Genomic DNA, 20,847 nt, shown 5'->3' on the forward strand with positions numbered 1-20,847 from the left:
TATTGTTGATGAATAGGCCCCTTTGTCTTAATTCCGGCCAAAACTATTTTATCTGTTTTAGGTGCAATTATCCTTTAATGCTAGTCTGATGTCAATAGTTTATATAAAGTTCCATTTGAGTCACCTAAAATCTTGTCACAGTCCATTTTATATCCTTCCCCTACTCATAGTCAGTATATGCAAATTGTGCGACACGGCCCCCGGCCAGCAGGACCCACAGCCAGATGGCAGATGATGATTGGTCAGTGTGTATGAACAATCATCATCGGCAGATATATCTGTTAGGTGTGTATCCAGCTATACACAAGCATCATAATCACTGATGATGTCACAATGCTCCCAATGACGTTCTAGTGAGACGTCTCCTAGCTGCAGTCAGTTCCTGTGACCTAGGGCAGAGGTACCGCATGCCATGAAGCTACTCCTGGTCGTATATATCAGCGTCGCCCTTTTTGGGGTACTTGCGAATGATGTCGCCAGCGCACCCATCCCTAGCAGTGGGCATATTACCACACCCATCCCTAGTGGTGAGTACGATTAGGCTGGAGAAATGATGTACGGTGTCTGTCACAGTGTGTCAAAGAAGTCATCAATTATTTTACATGTTAAGATTCAATGATGAAGGATCAGAATTAGGGGAGACTGAGAATGGACAAAGAGGGGAGCGATCATATTTATGTCCTGTATAACAGACATATCAGATGCCAAAGTCACCGTCTGGCTCACTGACTGGGCTAAACATTAGTTGACATTAGAAACCTGACTGTTGCAGTACAAGACTTGGGGGGAGATTTATCAAAGCTTGGAGAGTGATTCAGGGTCTATGGGGGATATTTAATAAACATAATTATCTCATTTTCCAGCATAAAAGCTGGAAAATGTGATACTTATATATTCTCCATATTTAAGTGCAGTGAAAAGTATAGAGAAATCTGTTTTCTCTAGTTATTCACCGTTTACTGACATGACTGTTTCTGCCATTGTCACCAATGGGACTTTTCTCCAGATCATATTTATATAATGGTTTTTGGAGACAAATACCTAATTTTTTTAAACAAACTTATCACCATCCCCAGGTGGTGATAAGTAGCATTTACCCCTCAGTACCTTTACTATAAATATATATATATATATAATGTGTACTGTGTGTGTGTATATATATATATATATATATATATATATATATATATGTGTATGTATGTACACACACACTATATGTTGGTGGGGTTCTAGCAGAATGTGGAGTCAGGCAGTACTTTGCGGTAATGGTCACTACTTGCCTGTCATATCGTTACAATACTTCTAAAATATCCCTTTCCCCCGCAGCATGTGGAAGCCGCCCCCTGGTGGGGGAGCATTTTGGCTCTCGTATTGTCGGCGGAAAAGATGCGTTACCTGGCTCCTGGCCGTGGTTAGTCAGCATTCAAGAGTTCATGGACGTTGACTATTACCTACATCTTTGTGGAGGCTCCATCCTGAATGAGAAGTGGGTTATGACAGCTGCCCATTGCTTCAGGAATCGGGGGAAGTAAGTAACACCCTCACTTCTATACTGTTGAGGCACAATTAGATACTCGTGATTACATCTGTGTTACAGCTACATATTATTAGAGTGCAGTTTTATCTAAATTTGGGGTTATGTAAGATATTTCTGCACTTCAGCAAAGCTACACTAACAGTTGCACATTAAAGGTTACACGAGCTGCTAATTCTCCCTAGTGGAGCTCTGTAACCTGCACCCTGAGACAGTTATCACCAGCGTGGCTCCGTTGTATGGACCACCACAGCCTATGGGGCCACGTGTGGCCGTGCGCACCAAGAGCTCGTAGCCTCCCATTGGTCCTCCTACTCAGACCTACTCTAAGGTCCCATTCTAGAATGGAAATCAGGCCATGCTCCTACCACTAACTGGGCACAGGAACCCAGTATTATAATGGTGCTCCAGCCAATCAGCTCCCAACTGTCATCTGTTTGAAAAATGACAGTTGGGAGCTGATTGGCTGGAGCACCATTTATCATATTGCGCACCTGTGGCTCCCAATGCGCATGTCGGGAGACTGGACAGACCACCGCCAATACAGATAGTCTTGGTGCCACTCTGTTCAAAAGCATTAGTCTATTAAAATAATAATAATAAGTGTTCATAAAACTCAATGGGCATTTTAAATTGAGACTTAATTATTATTTAATGTTAATCAGAATGGGATAACCTAGAAAATGAATTCAGGGGAAATGACGTAAGGTGATCAGGCATACCTCAAGTGGTGGTGGATGTGGACCAGTTACATTTAATTTCTGGACAAATAGGAAGCCAGCAGGATTTACTTTTTTTTTTAACTTTTTTTATTTACTTTATTTATAAAGCCCCTACATCTAGCTTTTATCCGGGCAATGCCCCGTTTTGCCGGGGTCGGGGGTTCGGTGAAATCCAACATTTTGTACAATCTCGATTCCCCGGTTGCAACCCGAAAATAGGCATAATCAGTGAGTTGGTGACTTTAACAAGTTGCATTTCCCTGATTCCCCAACGGATCGTCGATCTGCGATGTCGCTGATCTTTAATTTTGATTGTTGATCGGAGTCGGCAGAACGATGGAATTCGGGCTGTAGATTTATGGGCCGCATTAGAAAGATGGAGAAAGCCATTGGGATTGTTCCTCTAAAGCAAGACTCCAAGAGTATAGTTTTTGTAAAATTTATACAACTTTACATTTTTATAGCATATATTTATTATTTATTAAAAGTTTCTTATACAGTGCAGTATATTCCGTTGCGCTTTACAATTGGAAATAACATTATTCGAACAAAACTGGGTAATAGACGGACATGGGGGGGTAAGAGGGCCCTGCTTACCATCTATAGAACAAAAAACATTGTTTAATTGATATGGGGGATTGTAAAGTGCACTATCAAAAATAGATAATTATATTAATGTGCCATTTATTAACACTCTCTTGCCAGCAAATAGAAAAAAGTAAAGTTTTAGCCTGCGCAATTAACTTTCTGGTCCAGACCCAACATGCCTAATGCGTATGTGCGGCTGTCGTATCAGTTCCTTACAACTTTTTTGCTATACAGTAAGCCATAGGCTACAATGGGCTACCGGGGGCCAAGCTCCAAAAAGCTACTCTTTTGGGAACTTGGTAAACTACCCAATATGGCAATACCCGCAGACAGATATGGCGACTGCTGTTATGACGATAGCCGAGGAATCCTGGTAATAGATTACTACTTAAGTAATGTGGTAACTGCAGATGGAGAATTGACTGCGAATATGACCTTGTAGCCGGCTGGCTAATCTTTTATTACATGTAATGTTTTCATCTCTGGTGTTTCAGTGATGTCTACTCTTGGAGACTGGTCTTTGGCGCTAACCAGCTGTCACATTTGGGAACAGAAGTGCAGATTCGTGGCATCGCCAAAATGATTGTCCATGAGCATTACGCCGCAGACACGCAACGCAATGATATTGCCATGCTGCTCGCAGATAAACCAATCTCTTATAACAACTACATTCAGCCGGCATGTCTACCAATGAAAACCGCAGACATTAAGCTCATGACTGACTGCTATATTGCTGGTTTTGGAGTCCTGAAGGAGGATTGTAAGCCTGGTTTATCTTTTATCGTTATTATTCTTAATAAAAGTTACTTATATAGCGTGGCGGCTTATTCCGTTATGTTTGACAATTGGGAAAAGCCACTAATAAAACTAGACTTTGTAAAAACAGACAGACAAATAGGTTAGAGGGCCCTGCTCGCTAGTTTACAATCTATTTATATACACCTATTATGAGTACTACTTATTCATTGCCCAATTCATTTCTACTAGATTTCATTCTACATAATGCATCATAATCTAAGAAATGAAGATACAATACACTGCATATATGTCACCATAGGATAACAAGTACCTGATGCTACAAAACATGTTTTAAATATGTAAAACTACAGTTTATGATACATTTCACCCCTCGGTTACAGATGTGTCCTCTTTGCTGCAGTCGCGCCAAAAAGCCCCTCTCAGCGCGCCATCTAAGTTGCAATGTGATGTGACTGACGCACCAGGAGACTGTGCTGATTAATTCCATATGCGACACTTGTATATCTGTGTGCACCTGAGTCTCTGAGTCCGTATACGTAGTGCTACCATGTAGCGGCCGCGGTTTTTGTCAGTTCTGTTGCGGTTCATATATAGTCTCAGGTGCACACAGCTACACAAGTGTCGCAAATGGTAATAATCAGCATCGTCTCCTGGTGCATCGTATTGTGACTTAGACGAATTTTCGGCTACAATAGACGCCAGCAGAGTAGCATGGGAACCTGTCGGTTCACTCACGTCAGACAAGTCGCTGCGTGGCGTATTGAGGTTAGATGTGTGAGGACACGTCTGTATATCAGAGCAATGTTGATATAATAGGAAGAAAACGCTGGTAAATGGTGATGATATTAGTACAGAAGCTCTCTTATAAGGTCACTTTCATCCTAGCCCTAGTGGTCCTTTAATGATTTAGGGGTCTATGTACTAAGCAGTGATAAGAGACAGAGTGAAAAGTGATAAGAAAGTGATAAGGTGCCAGCCAATCAGCTCCTAACTGCCATCTCACATGTTGTGTTTGAAAAATGACAGTTGGGAGCTGATTGGCTGGCACCTTATCACTTTTCACTCTGTCTCCTAACACTGCTTAGTAAATAGACCCCAAAGTTTGCTGAATTAAAGTAATCACAAGGGACCCAGATCAGAGCACAAGGTTAGGGGCCATTGCAGGTTACTTAGATTATTTTCTTTTGCAGCCTCGGAAGTATCGGACATTCTACAGGAGGCCCAGGTGACGCTGATCCCTAATCAAGTCTGTAACGGCCGCAGATGGTACAACGGCGCGGTGAAAGTATACAACCTGTGTGCAGGCTATGAGCGCGGCGGCATTGACAGCTGTCAGGTAATAAAATCTGTAGAACTAATATGGAGCAAGATACAGTAGGTTTGTACGATTTGAAGCGCTTGTGTTTGGTGACCCTGGGCCTGATTTCGCCTTGCTTGCAACTTCGAATGCAGCGCCATCTTTCACATACCGCGCTTGCGTTGCGGGCTGCTTACACATCTTTGTGAATGCACGTACGATTCGGAGTCACACACATCTCAGCCGATTCCCTGCGGACACTAAACGGGTGTTACTGGGGGGGCGACAATGCAAACGTTTTGTGGATGTGTAGCCAAAGTTATGTACGGGCAACAACTCCACTTCTAAAAATCTGCACTTTAGTAAATATACCCCTAAGTCTGAGTCCATTTTATGTTTATGTGGATAGTTATTGGGGTTTTCTTTTCTTACTTAAGGACCGCTTACAAAGTATAAGCATGTATTTCTATTGACTGTGTCTTCTCTTGTTGCATGCAGGGTGACAGCGGAGGACCTTTAATGTGCAGATACCCAGGCTCCAAAATCTTCTCAGTGGTGGGTGTAACCAGCTGGGGATCCGGCTGTGGGCAAGCACTGAGCCCAGGGGTTTACTCCTTCACCCAATACTATCTGGACTGGATCAACGACAAACTTGCAAAAAAGATAAATTAAGATCATTACCTGCCACCAATTATGTGACAATTCCATCTGTCATGGCGGAAACTAGAGGAGAACTTGAAGACACTTGGTGGCGTATTATCATTTGTTACTGAAATCTATATATATATATAAATAAACAGTTTCTGCTAAGTATCGTCTTGGGCATTTGTATATGAAAACCGAGTTACTGAACTACACTTTTGCTGAAATTCGGGCTTCCAGGTGCACATAGTATAATTTACCTTTATATAGCACCAATATACTATGCAGCTTTGTTCATTGTAATAACAGCACTCACATACACAGACGTGACACATGCAATAACGACCGTCCAGATGTGACCTCACTTTCATTGACTTTAATGAAGGGTGTGGTCCTAAAGCGATAGTCGTTGGACAACTTTAGAGTCTCTGTTTTCATTATGCACTGCTCAGTTTAGCTTCCTTTTTAGTTTAAATTAGTGATTCTGTCTGTTGCATGTGACACTATTGTGTTATGTTGTCTGTGTAAAGGTGGCTCCAGAAATGGCTGTTCAGGGACCATGCATAGAAAGGAACGCTACTAAACATGCCCATTGTGATCTCATTTCTATCGCTCGTAGTACAAAATCCTGTTTTTATGCCGTTTCACAAACCTAGAGGTGCAAAGAGTTCCCTAACCTCATCCAGCTGCTCCCATCATCCGGTTGCTCTTCTGCAAGCAGCACCATGTTATGCCGCAAACCACGCGTTTTGCCAGAATGAATTCTTACATAAACATCGAATTGTATCTGCCCCCTAGACAGGGTTGGACTGGCCCAGAGGGGTACAGGGGAAATCCCCGGTGGGCCCCACTACCTGTGGGCCCACCCCTCTCTTCTAGATGTCCGGTTCCAGAACTTAAATTATAGATTGATACTCTATTAGATGGTCAGTTATTTTATGGTGCAGGACCACTGACCAACATGGGGGTTTGGTTCCCTTCTATAGAAACTACATCAAGATTTGCTTAATGGTTAGTCAAGTGTCTGTGGCGGCTGGCCACACCCCCTCTGGTGGATGACCACTCCCCTTAAGCATGGGCCCTTACCACTGCATTCACCCAGTGGGCCCTTCATGCCCCAGTCCGACACTGCCCCTAGATGGGATGTAGTTGGGATGCCGGGGCACAGAATGTCGGCGCTAGCATCCCGGCACCAGAATCCCGACAGTAGTGAAAATGCCGGCACCAGCATCCCTGCGCCTGTGATCCCAGCGGGTAAGTATGAGGGTTAGGGTTAAGCACTAGGGGGAAGGTTAGGGTTAGGTGCAGGAGGGGAGGATTAGGCACTGGCGCCACAACAAGGGTGCGGGCTGCCCTCGGGGTGACACCAAAGTCCTGACTCCTCAGTGACAGGAGCCGGGTACTGCACTGTAGCATTACATACAGCACTTGGCTCCTGACACAGGGAAAGAGCCGGCACTGCGAACAGAGTGGTCCCCGAGGGCAGTCCGCACTTCCAGGACCCCCGCAGTGACTAAAATGGGGATTTGGCCTGCAACGCCATGCCCCCTGTCAGCGAGGCCGTTTCCCTTTTCCTGGCTCGCCGATTCGTGGCTCGCACTACATCCCTCCCCGCACCGGGTGTCCAAGTGGGGAGGGATTCCACTAGGGTTAGGGCAGGGCTTTTCAATCGCTATGCCGCAGCACACTAGTGTGCCTCTAGTGATCTTCAAGTGTGTCCTGCCGGAGATGCCGTGCGCAACCTCTGCCAGTTTAAGCTCGAGCACAGGCAGTGCTGAGCTCTTCCAGGTAGCTCAGATGCTGTCCGGGCAGTGACCTATGAGACTCAGCAGCGTGACCTCATAGGCCACACATGTCACATGGCCATCTTACCAGCACTCACTGCTCTATCTCTGCAGAGTGTGTGAGTGATTGAGTGTGAGTGAGGCTACTTGGTGCTGGTGCAACTCGTAGCTGAGGGACAAGGACGACTGGGAGCTCCTATCTCTGCTACCATCAGGTCAGGTAAGTCTGTTGTGGGGGGGGGGGCTCGGGCAATAATTGAGTGTTTGTTCTCTGTGGTGCCAATGTCTTTGATTATTTTCTGTGGGAGACAATGTCTTTGTTTTTTTTTCCTGTGGGGGTTGATGTGTTATATATTTTTTTCCTGTGGGGGCCTAGGTGTGTCTTTTTTTTTTTTTTTTCCCCCGTGGGGCAATTTGTGTGTGTTCATTTTCCAGTGGGGAACTGATGATGTGCCTTGGCAATTTTTAAATCGTGTTCGGTGTGCTGCGAGCTGAAAGAGGTTGAAAATCGCTAGGTTAGGGATAGGCTGTGGGGAGGGAGGGGTAGGTTTAGGGGTACTTACCTTTGGGCGTCAGGATTCTGACTGTCAGGATGCAGCTGATCGCTGGCATCCCATCTGCCTGGCATCCCGTAACCAACCCCTCATTAATACATACTGAATTTATACAACCATATTACTTTATAAAATCATAAAGTTGTAATTACTCTAAAGCTGGCCACACACTAGACCAACTTTCATCCAACCATCCAACTAGTTGTCTGGTTGGAATGAAAATCTGGTAAGGAATGGGAGTAAATGATGATCAGCAATTTGTTCCTAAATGCCAGAAAACAGATGAAAATGGTCGTTCAGACAAGTTTGAACAAATTGTTTAGATCAAACATTTAACAAACAACAGTTTTTGTCCATTTTCCGGCGTTTGGGAGCAAGATGCTGATTGTCATTTGCTTTCATACCTTACCAGATTTTCATTCCAAACAATCCACTAGTTGGCTGGTTGGATGTAAGTTGGTCTAGTGTGTGGCCAGCTTAAGAGTTTGAGATCGAATAATGAAATCAAGAGAACTTTGCTAGAGGGTATCTGGGATTTTTGGACATTATACTGAAAATAATTGTCATACAAGAAATAACAAAGGGACCTGGTTTTGTGCAATTTACATTTTTTCATTAAAAAATATTTTTCTCTCTCCGCAATTCTTCTTTTATTTAGCTGTTTTTAAATTATAGGACTCATAAAGTGTATAGTATGTTATTTTAGGGCATACTTATAAAGTATTTACATCTATAATTTATAGACTGCGTTCTCAGGATTAATAGTTCAGCTCACAAGGCAAGCAGTGGATGCAAGAAGTCTTTGTGTAACTTTAGTTTCCCATCTGTAATTGTGCCATATACAGTACTATAACTGAGCCAGTAGATGGCACTGTTTGATCACTAATCCTTAGAAGCTGTGCCTAGTGTTACCTTAGCTGTGTATAGCACATAAAAAAAAATCCAACATAATATTGTGACCAGTTACCTGTCCCATCACACTAGGCATGTACAGGGCACAGCATAAAACACTGCCGATATTTGAAACGACTGAACGATAATGATATCCAGGGGCAAATGCAGGATTTTCATGGGGGGGGGGAGATAGAGAGAGAAAAAACAGGCGGCACTCCTTCTATATTTGGTATGGCATTGCCCTATGAGGAGGGCACCTGGAGCAAGGTAATGGTCGGCTGAGGCCAACAGAGTGCCAGACACAAGTTTGCTTATATATATATATATATATATATATATATATATATATATATATAAACATGCATGTAGATATGCACACACATACCAGCAGCTGCGTGTGGTAGTGATGGCAACGGGACCCAGCACTGTCATTAGGTCATTAGGCCCCTCCCCTTAGCGGCAAAATGCAGCGATTCGTGGGGCAATGGGGAAAGGGCCGGGGCCAAATGACGCGATTCTAATGGAATTGCCTCCTCCCGATTGACCCTCAAATTGCGGCATTTTGCAGCGAGGGGGCGGGGCTTAATAATATGGCGTTCGCTCGTCTGTCAGGGTGGGGGTACTGGGTGCTTGGAAACCACCACCCTCCCCTCCCCCTTCGTAAACTACTGATATCGTTATCGTTTAGTCATTCACTATATCGACCAGTGTGTATGCTAAAATGATCAACGATAAAGACAAACAACCAAAAATGCACGCTCCCGCAGGTCGTTGGTCTTTGTCGTTCGTCGCCCGAACATGCAGGCCAACCTGATGATATTGTCAGGTTGTTACATGCTCAGGGATGAGGGAGGATTTTGGCTCCACCCCTGTGCGACATCACATGGAGGGGGCGTGGCCTGCACCGGGCCAGCAAATAATGTTATATCTATCAAGACGGCCCTCGGCAGAAAAAAGGTTCCCCACCCCTGCTTTAAAGCATGAGATGGGTCTCAGAGAGGCACAGCAGGATGATGCTGATCATATATAACAATGTGAGCGTAGCAGAAATGTTTGTGGGGTTTTTTTTTTGGCTGCCATCAAAATATGTGAGTACTTGAAAGCTGCGATTAATACAAAGGATGTAAAACAATAGAAGAAAGCTGGAGAATGCTGTCACTCAGGCAATAGACTCCAGCCCTATGAAAACTTGAATACCTTTCTAAACATTCTATTCAGTCGGAATCCCGAGATGTCAGACATGAATTTCTGCGTCAGCTGATACAGTGATGGATGATCTAGTTCAGCAATAACAGGTTTAGACACTTCACAAAAAAATAGTTACTGAACTTATCATGAAACATAATACAATTCATTTGATGAAGATAAAGGGATCTTTGTACTAAGCCTTGGAGAGAGTTAAGAGCTGATTGGTTGGTACCTTATCTGTCATTTTTCAAACACAAACTGTAAACTGTCAAGTTAGGAGCTGATTGGTTGGTACTTTATCCCCATCCACTTTATCTCTTTCCAAGGCTTAGTACATAGATCCCTAAATGTATTAGCTACTGAATCATCAAGTTCAAGGAAAGTCGCCCCACTTGTTATTTTTGCTTATTTATTTTTTATGGGATGTGGTCAGAATCCTGACACTTATCAGAATGCCGGCATCCCGACCCCCCGGATTCCTGAAGGTAAGTAGCATGGTTGGGGGGAAGGATTAAGGGTTAGGCTACTAAGGCCCGTATTCAATTAGTTGCGCAACCTCAATACTTTTCCGCCTGCCGCACATTTCGCCTACATCGCGTGTTATGGCCACAGAAACTTATCAGGCGCGCCCCCGCTATTCGCCATATTCAATTCCAAAGGACGCAAAAACGCGTCCGGGCGATACTCAAACAGGCGAAAAGTGCTGTCAAAAATGGGGAAATCGGCCTGACACCCACTAAAAGATGCACCAACATTGGGGATCACTATAGATGTCTCCGAATAACCCTACTGAAGCTATTTGGGGTACTTAAGTGCTGTCAATTGCTTCTAATTAGCCTCTTTGCACAAGTGGTGAAGAATAGTATTAAGCCGTTTTATTTTTCGAGAAAATAAGTATTCCTGTCAGATTTGGGGTACTTGAAAATGGGTGCAAGCATGGTTTAAAATCGCTGAAGTGAAGTTTTAAGTGACACCAAAAAGGCACCTGCAATCAGAAAAACACCTCCCTATACTTGCAGGCCTGGCAAAAGTCTATTTCGCTAGTTTTTATGTGTGTGCCACAACTTTGGACTTCTTCACCCCCATTTTAAAAGTAATTTTTTGGGTGTTCCTTATTTTTTTATTTTAGGGATTTTTTGACGCAGTTATCCTTCAGGGGGCTGTCCCAAGGGTGCAGAGTGGTTTCCGTACCTTTGTACCCCAAAACCGCAATTCTACGCTTTTCTCTGCCTGCTATTCATAAGCGAAACTTTTTCGCCTATTACATTGCATTGAAAACGGCGAAAAGTATATGCCTGGCGAAATGACATCATCCGCGATACTTTTTCATGGATTCTGACTTTTCGCCGCTAGTTGAATATGGGCCATGGGGGGGAGGGTTAGGTTTAGGGTAAGGGAAGGGGGAGCTTAGGTTTATGCACCGAGCAGGGAGGGTTAGGGGTTAGATTAACCTGGTAACCTGGTCGGGATGCCGGCATTGGGATTCTGTCCACCGGGATCCCAAGTGCCGGCATTCGGTACCCAACCCATTTTATATAGCGGCACCACTTACACAGAGCATATATTTCATCACACACAATGGTTCATTCTGTCAGGATCCAATAACCTAGTAGTATGTTTGGGAGTGTATTAGGAAACCAATGTACCCAGTGGAACCCTAGTGTGTATGTGTACATGTGGCTATAGAGTGTAAACTCCAATGGGGCAGGGACTGGTGGGACTAGCCAGATATTCTCTCTAAAAGCGCTGCAGCATATGTGTGTGCTATATAAATAACTGGTAATAAATCAAAACATAGTATAAAATAAAGTCCCTGGTAGGCGTTTGTCTGTCTGTCTGTGTGTTCGGGATCATTTCAAAAACCACTGGACGGATTTTGATGCAGTTATCACTATTTTATAGAGCATTTGTGGAGGAAGGTTTAGGTGTATGAAATGGGATGATGTTGGGATGCCTACAGCTGCGATGACGGGTCTCGGGAGCACAGCGCCAAAATCCCCACCTCCGGCCAAAAGACCTGTGCCGGAATCCCGACAGTAGTGGAGATGCCGACACCGGAATCCCGACAACCGTCATCCCAACCGTAAGTATAGCGGTGTTTGCCGGGGGGAGGTTAGGATCAGCGCGCCACGGGGGGGTGGTTAGAGTTAGGCTGGGAGGGGGCTGGAGGTTAGGGTTCAGCTACGGACAGGGGGGGTTAGATTTAGGCACCACTGGGGGGGGAGTTAGGGTTAGACACTAAGGGGGGAGGATTAGGTTTAGGCACTAATGGGGAGGGTTAGGGTGCAGAAAAGGAGGGTTAAAGGGAGAGAGTTAGGATAATTACCCAACCCCTGTCAGGATCTTGAGCATTGGTATGCCGCTGTCGGTATTTTGACAGCTGGCATCTCCACTGCCGGTATTTAATACTCAACCCGTATGAAACATTAATGTATGACAGAAGGGAGCCGAGCAGTGACGATTTTAGTGAAACCAGTCAATTAAAAAGAAAACGTACGTACGAGCGCTTTCTTGGCTTATGCTGCATAAACCGTTAAAGATATATCACAACGATGGACTTTATTTTATACCATGTAGAGATTGATACGTATTATCCGGTTCTCCAGAAAAATTTATGTAAGCCCTGATTACTGATATAAATTGTCAGCTTTTCCCTTTTATTACCGTTTCTATTTAATTTACGTTAAAAACGATTCTATAATTTCCAACTAGTCCAATTCCCAGTAAGACCCTGCTTTGGCACTACAATAAATAAAGCACAGGGACAGTAACGGGGCTGGAGATGACTTACGGTAAGTGGAGACTGTTTTTCTCATGGACAACTTTACGTGGCCCTTTTGCACGTCACCTCAAAACTAAATATTTTGGTGTTGACCTCAGGAGGTAAAAACGACTAATGTCAGCTACAAGGCAAGACTATAAAAAAATACTATAGCCGTAATTTCAAAATTGCTCCCATATGAAGCCAGGGTGGGTCGCTAGCAAATTCTAAGTGTGACCAGGCCTACCTGCAGGTACGTTGCGGCACAGTACATGGAAATATTTTGAAGTTACTGGGAAGTTTCAGACTGACAGACTGTTTCCAGGTATCTGCTTGTATCATTACTGCCAGTGATGGTAATAAAACAAGAATCTGAGCGCCGCCCACCCACAGCAAGGGGGAACAGATATCACATCAAATGTCATAGCTCTCTTGGCTTCTTACTATGTTGTTATGCTCTCAATCGCCAGCCTTCTAACCTTATAACGAAAACAATTGGGGGTTGGCTATAATTGTTGTGTCCAGGGGTGGCCTGACCTCTAAATCCATTCCTGGGTGTAACCAAAGCATACACACACAGATAGAACATACAGGGGTCTATTTACTAAGCAGTGTTAGGAGACAGAGTGAAAAGTGATGTCAGTGATAAGGTGCCAGCCAATCAGCTCCCAACTGTCATCTCACAGGCTGTTTGAAAAATGACAGGTGGGAGCTGATTGGCTGGCACCTTATCACTTTTCACTCTGTCTCCTAACACTGCTTAGTAAATAGACCCCACAGACACAGATAGGCCATGAACTTTACTCATGACCTCAGAACTGTGAGGTAGTAATGCTAACCACTATGCCACCGTGCTGTTTGTGCATGTTAAGCTAATATGTTGAGCGCAATAGGAAATAAGTGTATAATAAATTTGGCATTATAGCCTTTCATAGCCTGATCTTTGTACGACAGAAAGTACATTATTACATAGAAATGATGTACAGTTATGTGTGCGTTTGTGTGTGTGTTAATCCAATTGTGTTTTATTACACTCTTACACCTCTACAGTTCCGATAACTCCTCTTGCACCTTTGTCTTGCGGCAAAAGGTGGAGTGAAGTACAGTCAGTGTTAATGGTCTCCATCCCTGGAACAGCCGGGTATAATGAGCACTGGAAGCACTCTCTTCTGAATGTAGGGGCTGTGAGGTAGCAGCCGTGTAATATTTAGGCTTCTATTGTTCCACCAGAAAGCTTTGCTGCTATTGTCCAATGTTGGTCCAGCTCACGTTTAGTGGGACTGTGGGAACGGATTAGAGTTTCAGGCTCTTTCTTTCCCCCTCTTGCATAAACTCCTGATCAAAGGCATTCCTTAGATGACAAAACACTGTATACACTGTCACATGGCCTGACCAGACTGCACTAGCAGTAGTTTAAAAACACACGCTGCCATTGTCCTCGCCCAGTACATCTTACAATATAATTGCAAGAAAAGTCCTCAAGAGTTTGGAGGAGGAAAGAATTTCTCTGCTGTAAGACGAAGAAGTGAATGGTCGCAGCTGCCTCCCAGCTGATGAATATGTAAAAATAAGTAAACAAAATAGAATTTGAGATTATTGTCTCAGTAACAGATGGTACATTTTATTACCTGTCCAAAACGATATTGGCGCATATTGAATAAAAAAAAATGGATCCGGCACTGCCGTGAGGGCGGTCAGGTAACCCTTCAACCTTGTTTGTTTCCAGACAGATTTATAAATGGTGTCTTATTTTATTTATTCTGTAATGACCCTAATTATTATCGTCATCTGTATAGTGCATTTCAGCTAACTTTTTTAAAAGGTTTTATATACATTAGAGTCACAATTATTATGACCACCAGCTAATAGCCAGAGTAACCGCCGTGTGTAGCACGGACAGCAACTAGACGGGCTGGGAGTGATTCAATAAGGTGCTGGTAGGTTGGCACAGGTATCTGGAGCCGTGCTGACTGCAGTGCATCTCACAGCCGCTGGAGGGTGGGTGGTGGAGTATCCATAGAGTGAACACAATGATCGAGGTGAAGTCTTGGTCATGCTTGTCCAACCACTGTCGGACATTTCTAGCCGTATGACATGTCGCAGGAAGATCCCATCCGCCTCAGGGAAGACAATCAGCATGTATGGGTGTACGTGCTCTGCCAGGATGGATTCATAACCACATCGGTTGAGGGTGCCCTCCATATGGATGAGTGGGCCCAGAGAATGCCATGAAAACATTCCACAGACCATAATGCTGCCACCACCAAGTTGTGTTCTTCCAGCAATGGTTGCAGGGTGTTTGTTCTCCGATGTTTCTCGCCTGACACGCCAACGTCCATCTGTTCGATGAAGCAGAAAACGTGACTCATCGGAGAAGGCAACCCTTTGCCAATGAGCGGAGGTCCAATTCCGATACAGGCGTGAAAATTGAAGCCTTTTCCGCCAATGCACCTTCATTAGCCTAGGTGCAGTAACCGTTTGCTTCAAAGCCCCATACGTAGCAGGGTTCACTGAACTGTCATTTTAGACACATGTCTGGTGGCCCCGGACGGTGAGCTGCTCCACTGTAGTGTGTCGGTTGGCCCTCATGCACCTTCCAATCTGGCTGGTTGGAATGGAAACCTGGTAATATATGGGAGCAAATGACAGTTGATCATATGGTCTTAAACACTGGAAAACGAACAAAAAACAATTGTTCAAATTGGTTAAATTCGTGTGTTTTAACCAATTTGTCTGAACAACCATTTTTGTCTGTTTTCCAGTGTTCGTGAGCAAATGATTGAATGTCATTTGCTCCCATACATTACCAGGTTTTCATTCCAACCAGCCAGATTGGCCAGATATCTGACAGATAATTGTAGAGTGTATGCCCAGCATTAGTAGTTAAGTGTTCCCTCCTCCTTCCACGCGTGTGCAGCGGCCATTGCTGGACAGGGTTCCTCTTGCCGGGGAGGGTTCCAGAGGAACCCTCTCCCGGTAATTTGTGTGAAGTGTAGCTCATAGGCTACAGCATTCTGGAGCTTAGTAAATCTGACAGCTTTGCAGCCCCCATGGAAGCCTATGGGGGCTGCAGCTACTGTCGGCAAATAGTGGGACCAGAGATCAGAGATATTGTAGGGAATCCCTCGCACCCCTACCCCTCTGAGGTGCTGCTAGTGTGTGAGTGCATCATGTCTGCGGGAGGTGAGGAGAGGTAGTGGGCAGCATGGGGGGGGGGGGGGGGCTGTGCAGTCAGTAATCCCGGGCAGCAGGCTGACTGAACATTTATTATTTCTCCCCCCTCGGGAATTTGCCCGCACAAAATTTTGCAACCAATTTTTTTTTAACTGAATACTGCGGGTATTGAGAACGCCCATACCCATGGTAATTCAAAATTGGGCACGAGATGTGCAAAATTTTTCGCACCCAATTGAATATGCCCCTTAAAGTACAGTCAAATATTCTAGCATTAAGTATGTGATGATTTACCAGCGCTAGGAATACCTAGTGGAAGAACACTGGGGGTCATTCAGACCCGGTCGTTAGCGCCGATGCGCTCGGACCGGGTCGATGGCCCCCCACAGAGCATGTGCACGACGGCGCCGGCGCCGTCGTGCGCGTGCGTGAGACCCGCTACGACCAACAGCGCCGGTCGTAGCGGGTCTCAATCCAAAGGAGACGAGCTGTCGATGTTGATTGACAGCTCGCCCCGTTTGGAAGGTGGGCCAGGGGGGTGGCAGCCCAAACGGGGGCTGCCCCACTTACATCACTAGTGATGTCAGTGGAGAGATTCCGGCTCAGACAGAGCCGAAAGCTCTTCGGGGTTTACGACAAGGGAGACCCTACCCTAGGGTCTCGTCGTAAGCCCCGATGGTCACGATGGTCTTGACCATCGCGACCATCACCTTAGGCGGTCGTAAGGCTGTGGGTGTTAACCCACACCCTTACCACCGCAAAGGAGGACGTCTTGAAAATTCAAGACGTCCTCCCCTCATTCAGACCGACCGCACGCTCTGCGCGACCGGCTCTGAATGAGGTCCACTGTCTGGAGCAAACAGTAACTCACTATTGTGGAAATCTAGAATGGGTAGATAAACAGATCACTTTAATGGTGGAGTTCCACCACACGGCACTTAGATGTATAAGCAATGAAGTGGAGACTAGGGAGTATGTATGCTGTGATGGTCAGGGAGAAGGACATCGGACTTTGCTCCATCCTTCCAACACGCTATGGATGGCCGAGCCCGGTGAGGTGCCTGTGAAAGGAATGTAGCAGTAGGCTTTCTTCTGGTGTGGTGATCATGTATAGGGTAGTGCTACCTAAAGATGAGCTATTTGATAGATTAATCCCATTGGTGTGTAATTTGAGTGTCTAGAAGAGTGTTTGTCATAGCCTCTCTGCAATGGTGCTTACTGAAAGATCAGCCAAAAAAAACGCAGGGGTGTGGCTGCAGCACAGTCCAAAATTCGAATAGGGGAGCCACACCAACTGCCAGTAAATCCCAGCCGGCGATGATTGTCAGTATTTGGGGTGGCAGTTGGTGTGGCTCCCCTATTTGAATTATGGAATGCACTGCAGCCCCACCTCTAGAGCCACCACTGGTCAGGACTGTCCTAGTTTTTGATAGCTTCGTACTTCTTTGTCTGGAAGGCGTGTAGGTGAAGCAGGACATCTCAGGGAGAGCTGGCGGAATGGGCTGAAAATTTAGGGGCAGTTGGCAATCTGTGAGCTTCTCGACTCCTCCTGTGCTTGGAAAGTTTGAGTCCGTTAGTGTATGTGGAGTCATTGCTAGTAGTTTGTATTAACTAGAGATGAGTTTAGATTGGCAAGGTTGCCCATCTACTTAGGCTGACGAAGCGTTGTGGGGTGTGGTCTGGGATTCTTATTAATCTCATATATTCCTATTCATTAGATATCATAACGTGATCTTTTTTTTTTTCTCATTTTGGAGCTTGTCTAGAAGCAAATTTAGTCAATTCCAGTTTTTAGTCTGGTTCTCATAGCAAGCTTACATATGACTTTAGTTGTTCATGAATATTGAGTTAAGCAAAAGTGATAATACAGAGAAGTGGTATATCATATAATACAGAGGAATCAGTATGAATCACCGCTGGACCTAAGCCCGGTGGATGAAATACCGATGCCGGAAGGCCGGCAGCTGAAGATCCCGACTGAGGTAAGTAACACCCCTAACCCTCCCCTCTCCCCCCTAACCCTCCCCTAGCGGTGCCTAACCCTAACCTTCCCCCTTAGTGCCTAACCCAAACCTCCCCCCAGGGGTGCCTAAACCTAACCCCCCCTCCCCTAAACCTAACCATCCGGGGGACGCCTAACCCTATCTCCCCAACCCTAACCCTCCCTCTCTCCCTAACCCTCCATCACCGGTGCCTAACCCTAACCTTCCCCCCTAGTGCCTAAACCTAACCTCCCCCTCCCCGCAGGGTGGATCTTGCACGGACTAATTGTGGCCACGAGGCTTACGGAGGTGGTACAGATTTTTGGGGCTTTGGGAGGCAGCCTTGGGGGCTGGCGAGCTTTGGCTCGTTGTGGCCAGAGGCCTGGAGGTGAGATGCAGCCTGTGGGCTGTTGGAGCAGCCTTGAGGGCTGGTTGTGGCCTTTATAGTCGTGGCCAAGCGACTGGTGATGTGAAACAGCCTTTGGGCTGTTGGAGCAGCCTTGAGGGCTGGTTGTGGCCTTTATAGTTGTGGCCAAGCCACTAATGGTGTGTAGCAGCCTTTGGGCTGTTGGAGCAGCCTTGGGGGCTGATTGTGACCTGGGGACCCAGGACCAGTGCAGCCTTTGGGCTGATGAGACTCAGGTGAGGTATGCAACAAGAACATGAAGCTGCTACCAGTGTTGCCGAGATGACACTGGCAACGGTGTGCTTAATAGCGCACCTAGAATGCAGAGTTGCTACCATTGTTGCCGAGATGACAATGGCAACGGTGTGTTTGATTGCGCCGCTGGGATGACACTGGCGATGGTGTGCTGACTTGTGCCCCTGGAATGCAGAGTTGCTACCAGTGTTGCCGGGATGACACTGGCGATGGTGTGCCAGATTGCGCACCTGGAATGCAAAGCTGCTACCAGCGCCACCGGGATGACACTGGTGATGGTGTGCTCGATTGCGCACCTGGAACGCAGAGTAGCTGCCAGTGGCGCCGGGATGGTACTGGCACCCGATGGTGACAGACGCTTCTGGGGTAGGAAGCGCTCCATGCTGCCCAGATGGTACAAGCAGCACGCGTGGACGAGATATAAGTGTAGCCACCTGGATGGAATAAATGGCACACACGAAACACAGCTGGACAGACTCAGGAGCTCGACTGACAGCAGGGGACTGGGAACCGGAAGTCCGAAAAACTCTCTATCACTGGCAAGGAGTGAAGGGCTGGCTAGAATTTACAGAGACAAGGCCCAACCAGAGCAAGTATCCATAATGACAGATTATTGAGCACCTGTGCTGTGTTCAGACAGGAGAATCAATCAGTGTGCACCTGATTCTGTACACACAGACAGGCAGTAATTAATGCTGTGCCTCAGGCTGGCACTGCAGATCCTAACATGCACCTAGCATGGGGCATGTGCAGGTGCCGATAGTGCTTTCAACCAGTGGCAGAACTTGTGAAAGGTGGGCCCAGGTGCCATAATTTGCTTTGGGCCCCCCTCCTCCGCCCTCATCCAAGTCCAAGGTAGAGGTAGACAAAGAGAGGCAAGAAGGTGACAAGGAGAAGCAGTGGGTGACAGGGAGAGGGAAGAGACAGTGGGTGACAGGAAGAGAATAATAGGGAGAGGTGACAGGGAGAAGCAGCGGGTGACAGGGAGAGGGAAGAAGCAGTGGGTGACAGGGAAGAGGGTGAGAGGTGATAGAGCGAAGCAGTGTGTGACAGGGAGAGAGTTATAGGAAGCAGTGACAGGGAAGAGCAGTGGGTAAAAGGGAGAGGGATGGGCAATGGCTGACAGGGAGAGGGTGTTAGGAAGAGGTGACAAGGAGATGGTGACAGGTACTGTGTTACAGGGAGAGGGGAGAGTCAGTGAGTGACAGAGAGAGGGAGTGGCAGTGAGTGACAGGGAGAGGCAATGGGTGACAGGAAGAAAGTGATAGGGAGAGGTGACAGGCAGTAGTGACAGAGAAAAGCAGTAGGGGAGAGGGTGACAGGGAGAGGGCTGGGCAGTGGGTGACAAGGAGAGAGGGTGATAGGAAGAGGTGACAGGCAGTGGGTGACAGGGAGAGGGGAGAGTCAGTGGGTGAGAGGGAGGGGCAGTGGGTGACAGGGAGTGGGTGATAGGAAGAGGTGACAGGGAGAGGGAAGAGTCAGTAGGTGAGAGGGAGGGGCAGTGGGTGACAGGGAGTGGGTGATAGAAAGAGGGGAGAGTCAGTGGGTGAGAGGGAGATGGAGGGGCAGTGGGTGACAGGCAGTGGGTGACAGAGAGGGTGACAGGCAGTGTGTGACAGGGAGAGGGGAGAGGCAGTGGGTGATAGAAGAAAGTGACAGGGAGATGCATTGGGTCCCCACACATTATGCCACACTGTAGTGCCCACACATTATGCCACACTGTAGTGCCCAAACATTATGCCACCTGTAGTGCGCACACATTATGCCACACTGTAGTGCCCACAAATTATGTCACTGTAGTACCCACAGATTATGCCACCAATAGTTCCCACACTTTGTCTAACTGTAGTGCCCAAACATTATTATGCCACACTGTAGTCCCCACACATTATACCACTGTAGTGCCCATACATTATGCTACCTGTAGTGCCCACACATTATGCTACCTGTAGTGCCCACACTTTATGCTACCTGTAGTAGCCACACATTATGCCACCTGTAGTGCCCACACATGCCACCTCTAGTACCCACACATTATGCTACACTGTAGTCCCCACACATTATGCTACCTGTAGTGCCCACACATTATGCTACACTGTAGTGCCTCCACATTATGCCACCTGTAGTGCCCCCACATTATGCCAACTGTAGTGCCCACACATTACGCTACACTGTAGTTACCACATTATGCAACCTGTAGTGCCCACATTATGCCACACTGTAGTGCCCACACACTAGTTACTAGTTATAATGTTACACTGTAGTGCCCTCACATTATGCTACACTGTAGTCCCCACACATTATGCC

At 46.2% G+C, this 20,847-nt stretch overlaps 1 protein-coding gene across 1 annotated transcript; it reads left to right on the forward strand.

Moving 5' to 3' along the window:
- Positions 1-412: 412 nt before the first annotated feature.
- LOC148453912 (acrosin-like) lies at positions 413-5,572 on the forward strand. Its single transcript, XM_088461529.1, has 5 exons — positions 413-527; positions 1,327-1,528; positions 3,339-3,604; positions 4,794-4,939; positions 5,399-5,572. The coding sequence occupies exons 1-5, from the start codon at positions 413-415 to the stop codon at positions 5,570-5,572; spliced, it is 903 nt and encodes a 300-aa protein (XP_088317655.1).
- The last annotated feature ends 15,275 nt before the right edge of the window (positions 5,573-20,847 follow it).

Source organism: Taudactylus pleione, unplaced genomic scaffold (assembly GCF_031769625.1).
Source record: "Taudactylus pleione unplaced genomic scaffold, aTauple2 ptg001060l, whole genome shotgun sequence".
In the NCBI taxonomy this organism is placed as follows: Eukaryota; Metazoa; Chordata; class Amphibia; order Anura; family Myobatrachidae; genus Taudactylus; species Taudactylus pleione.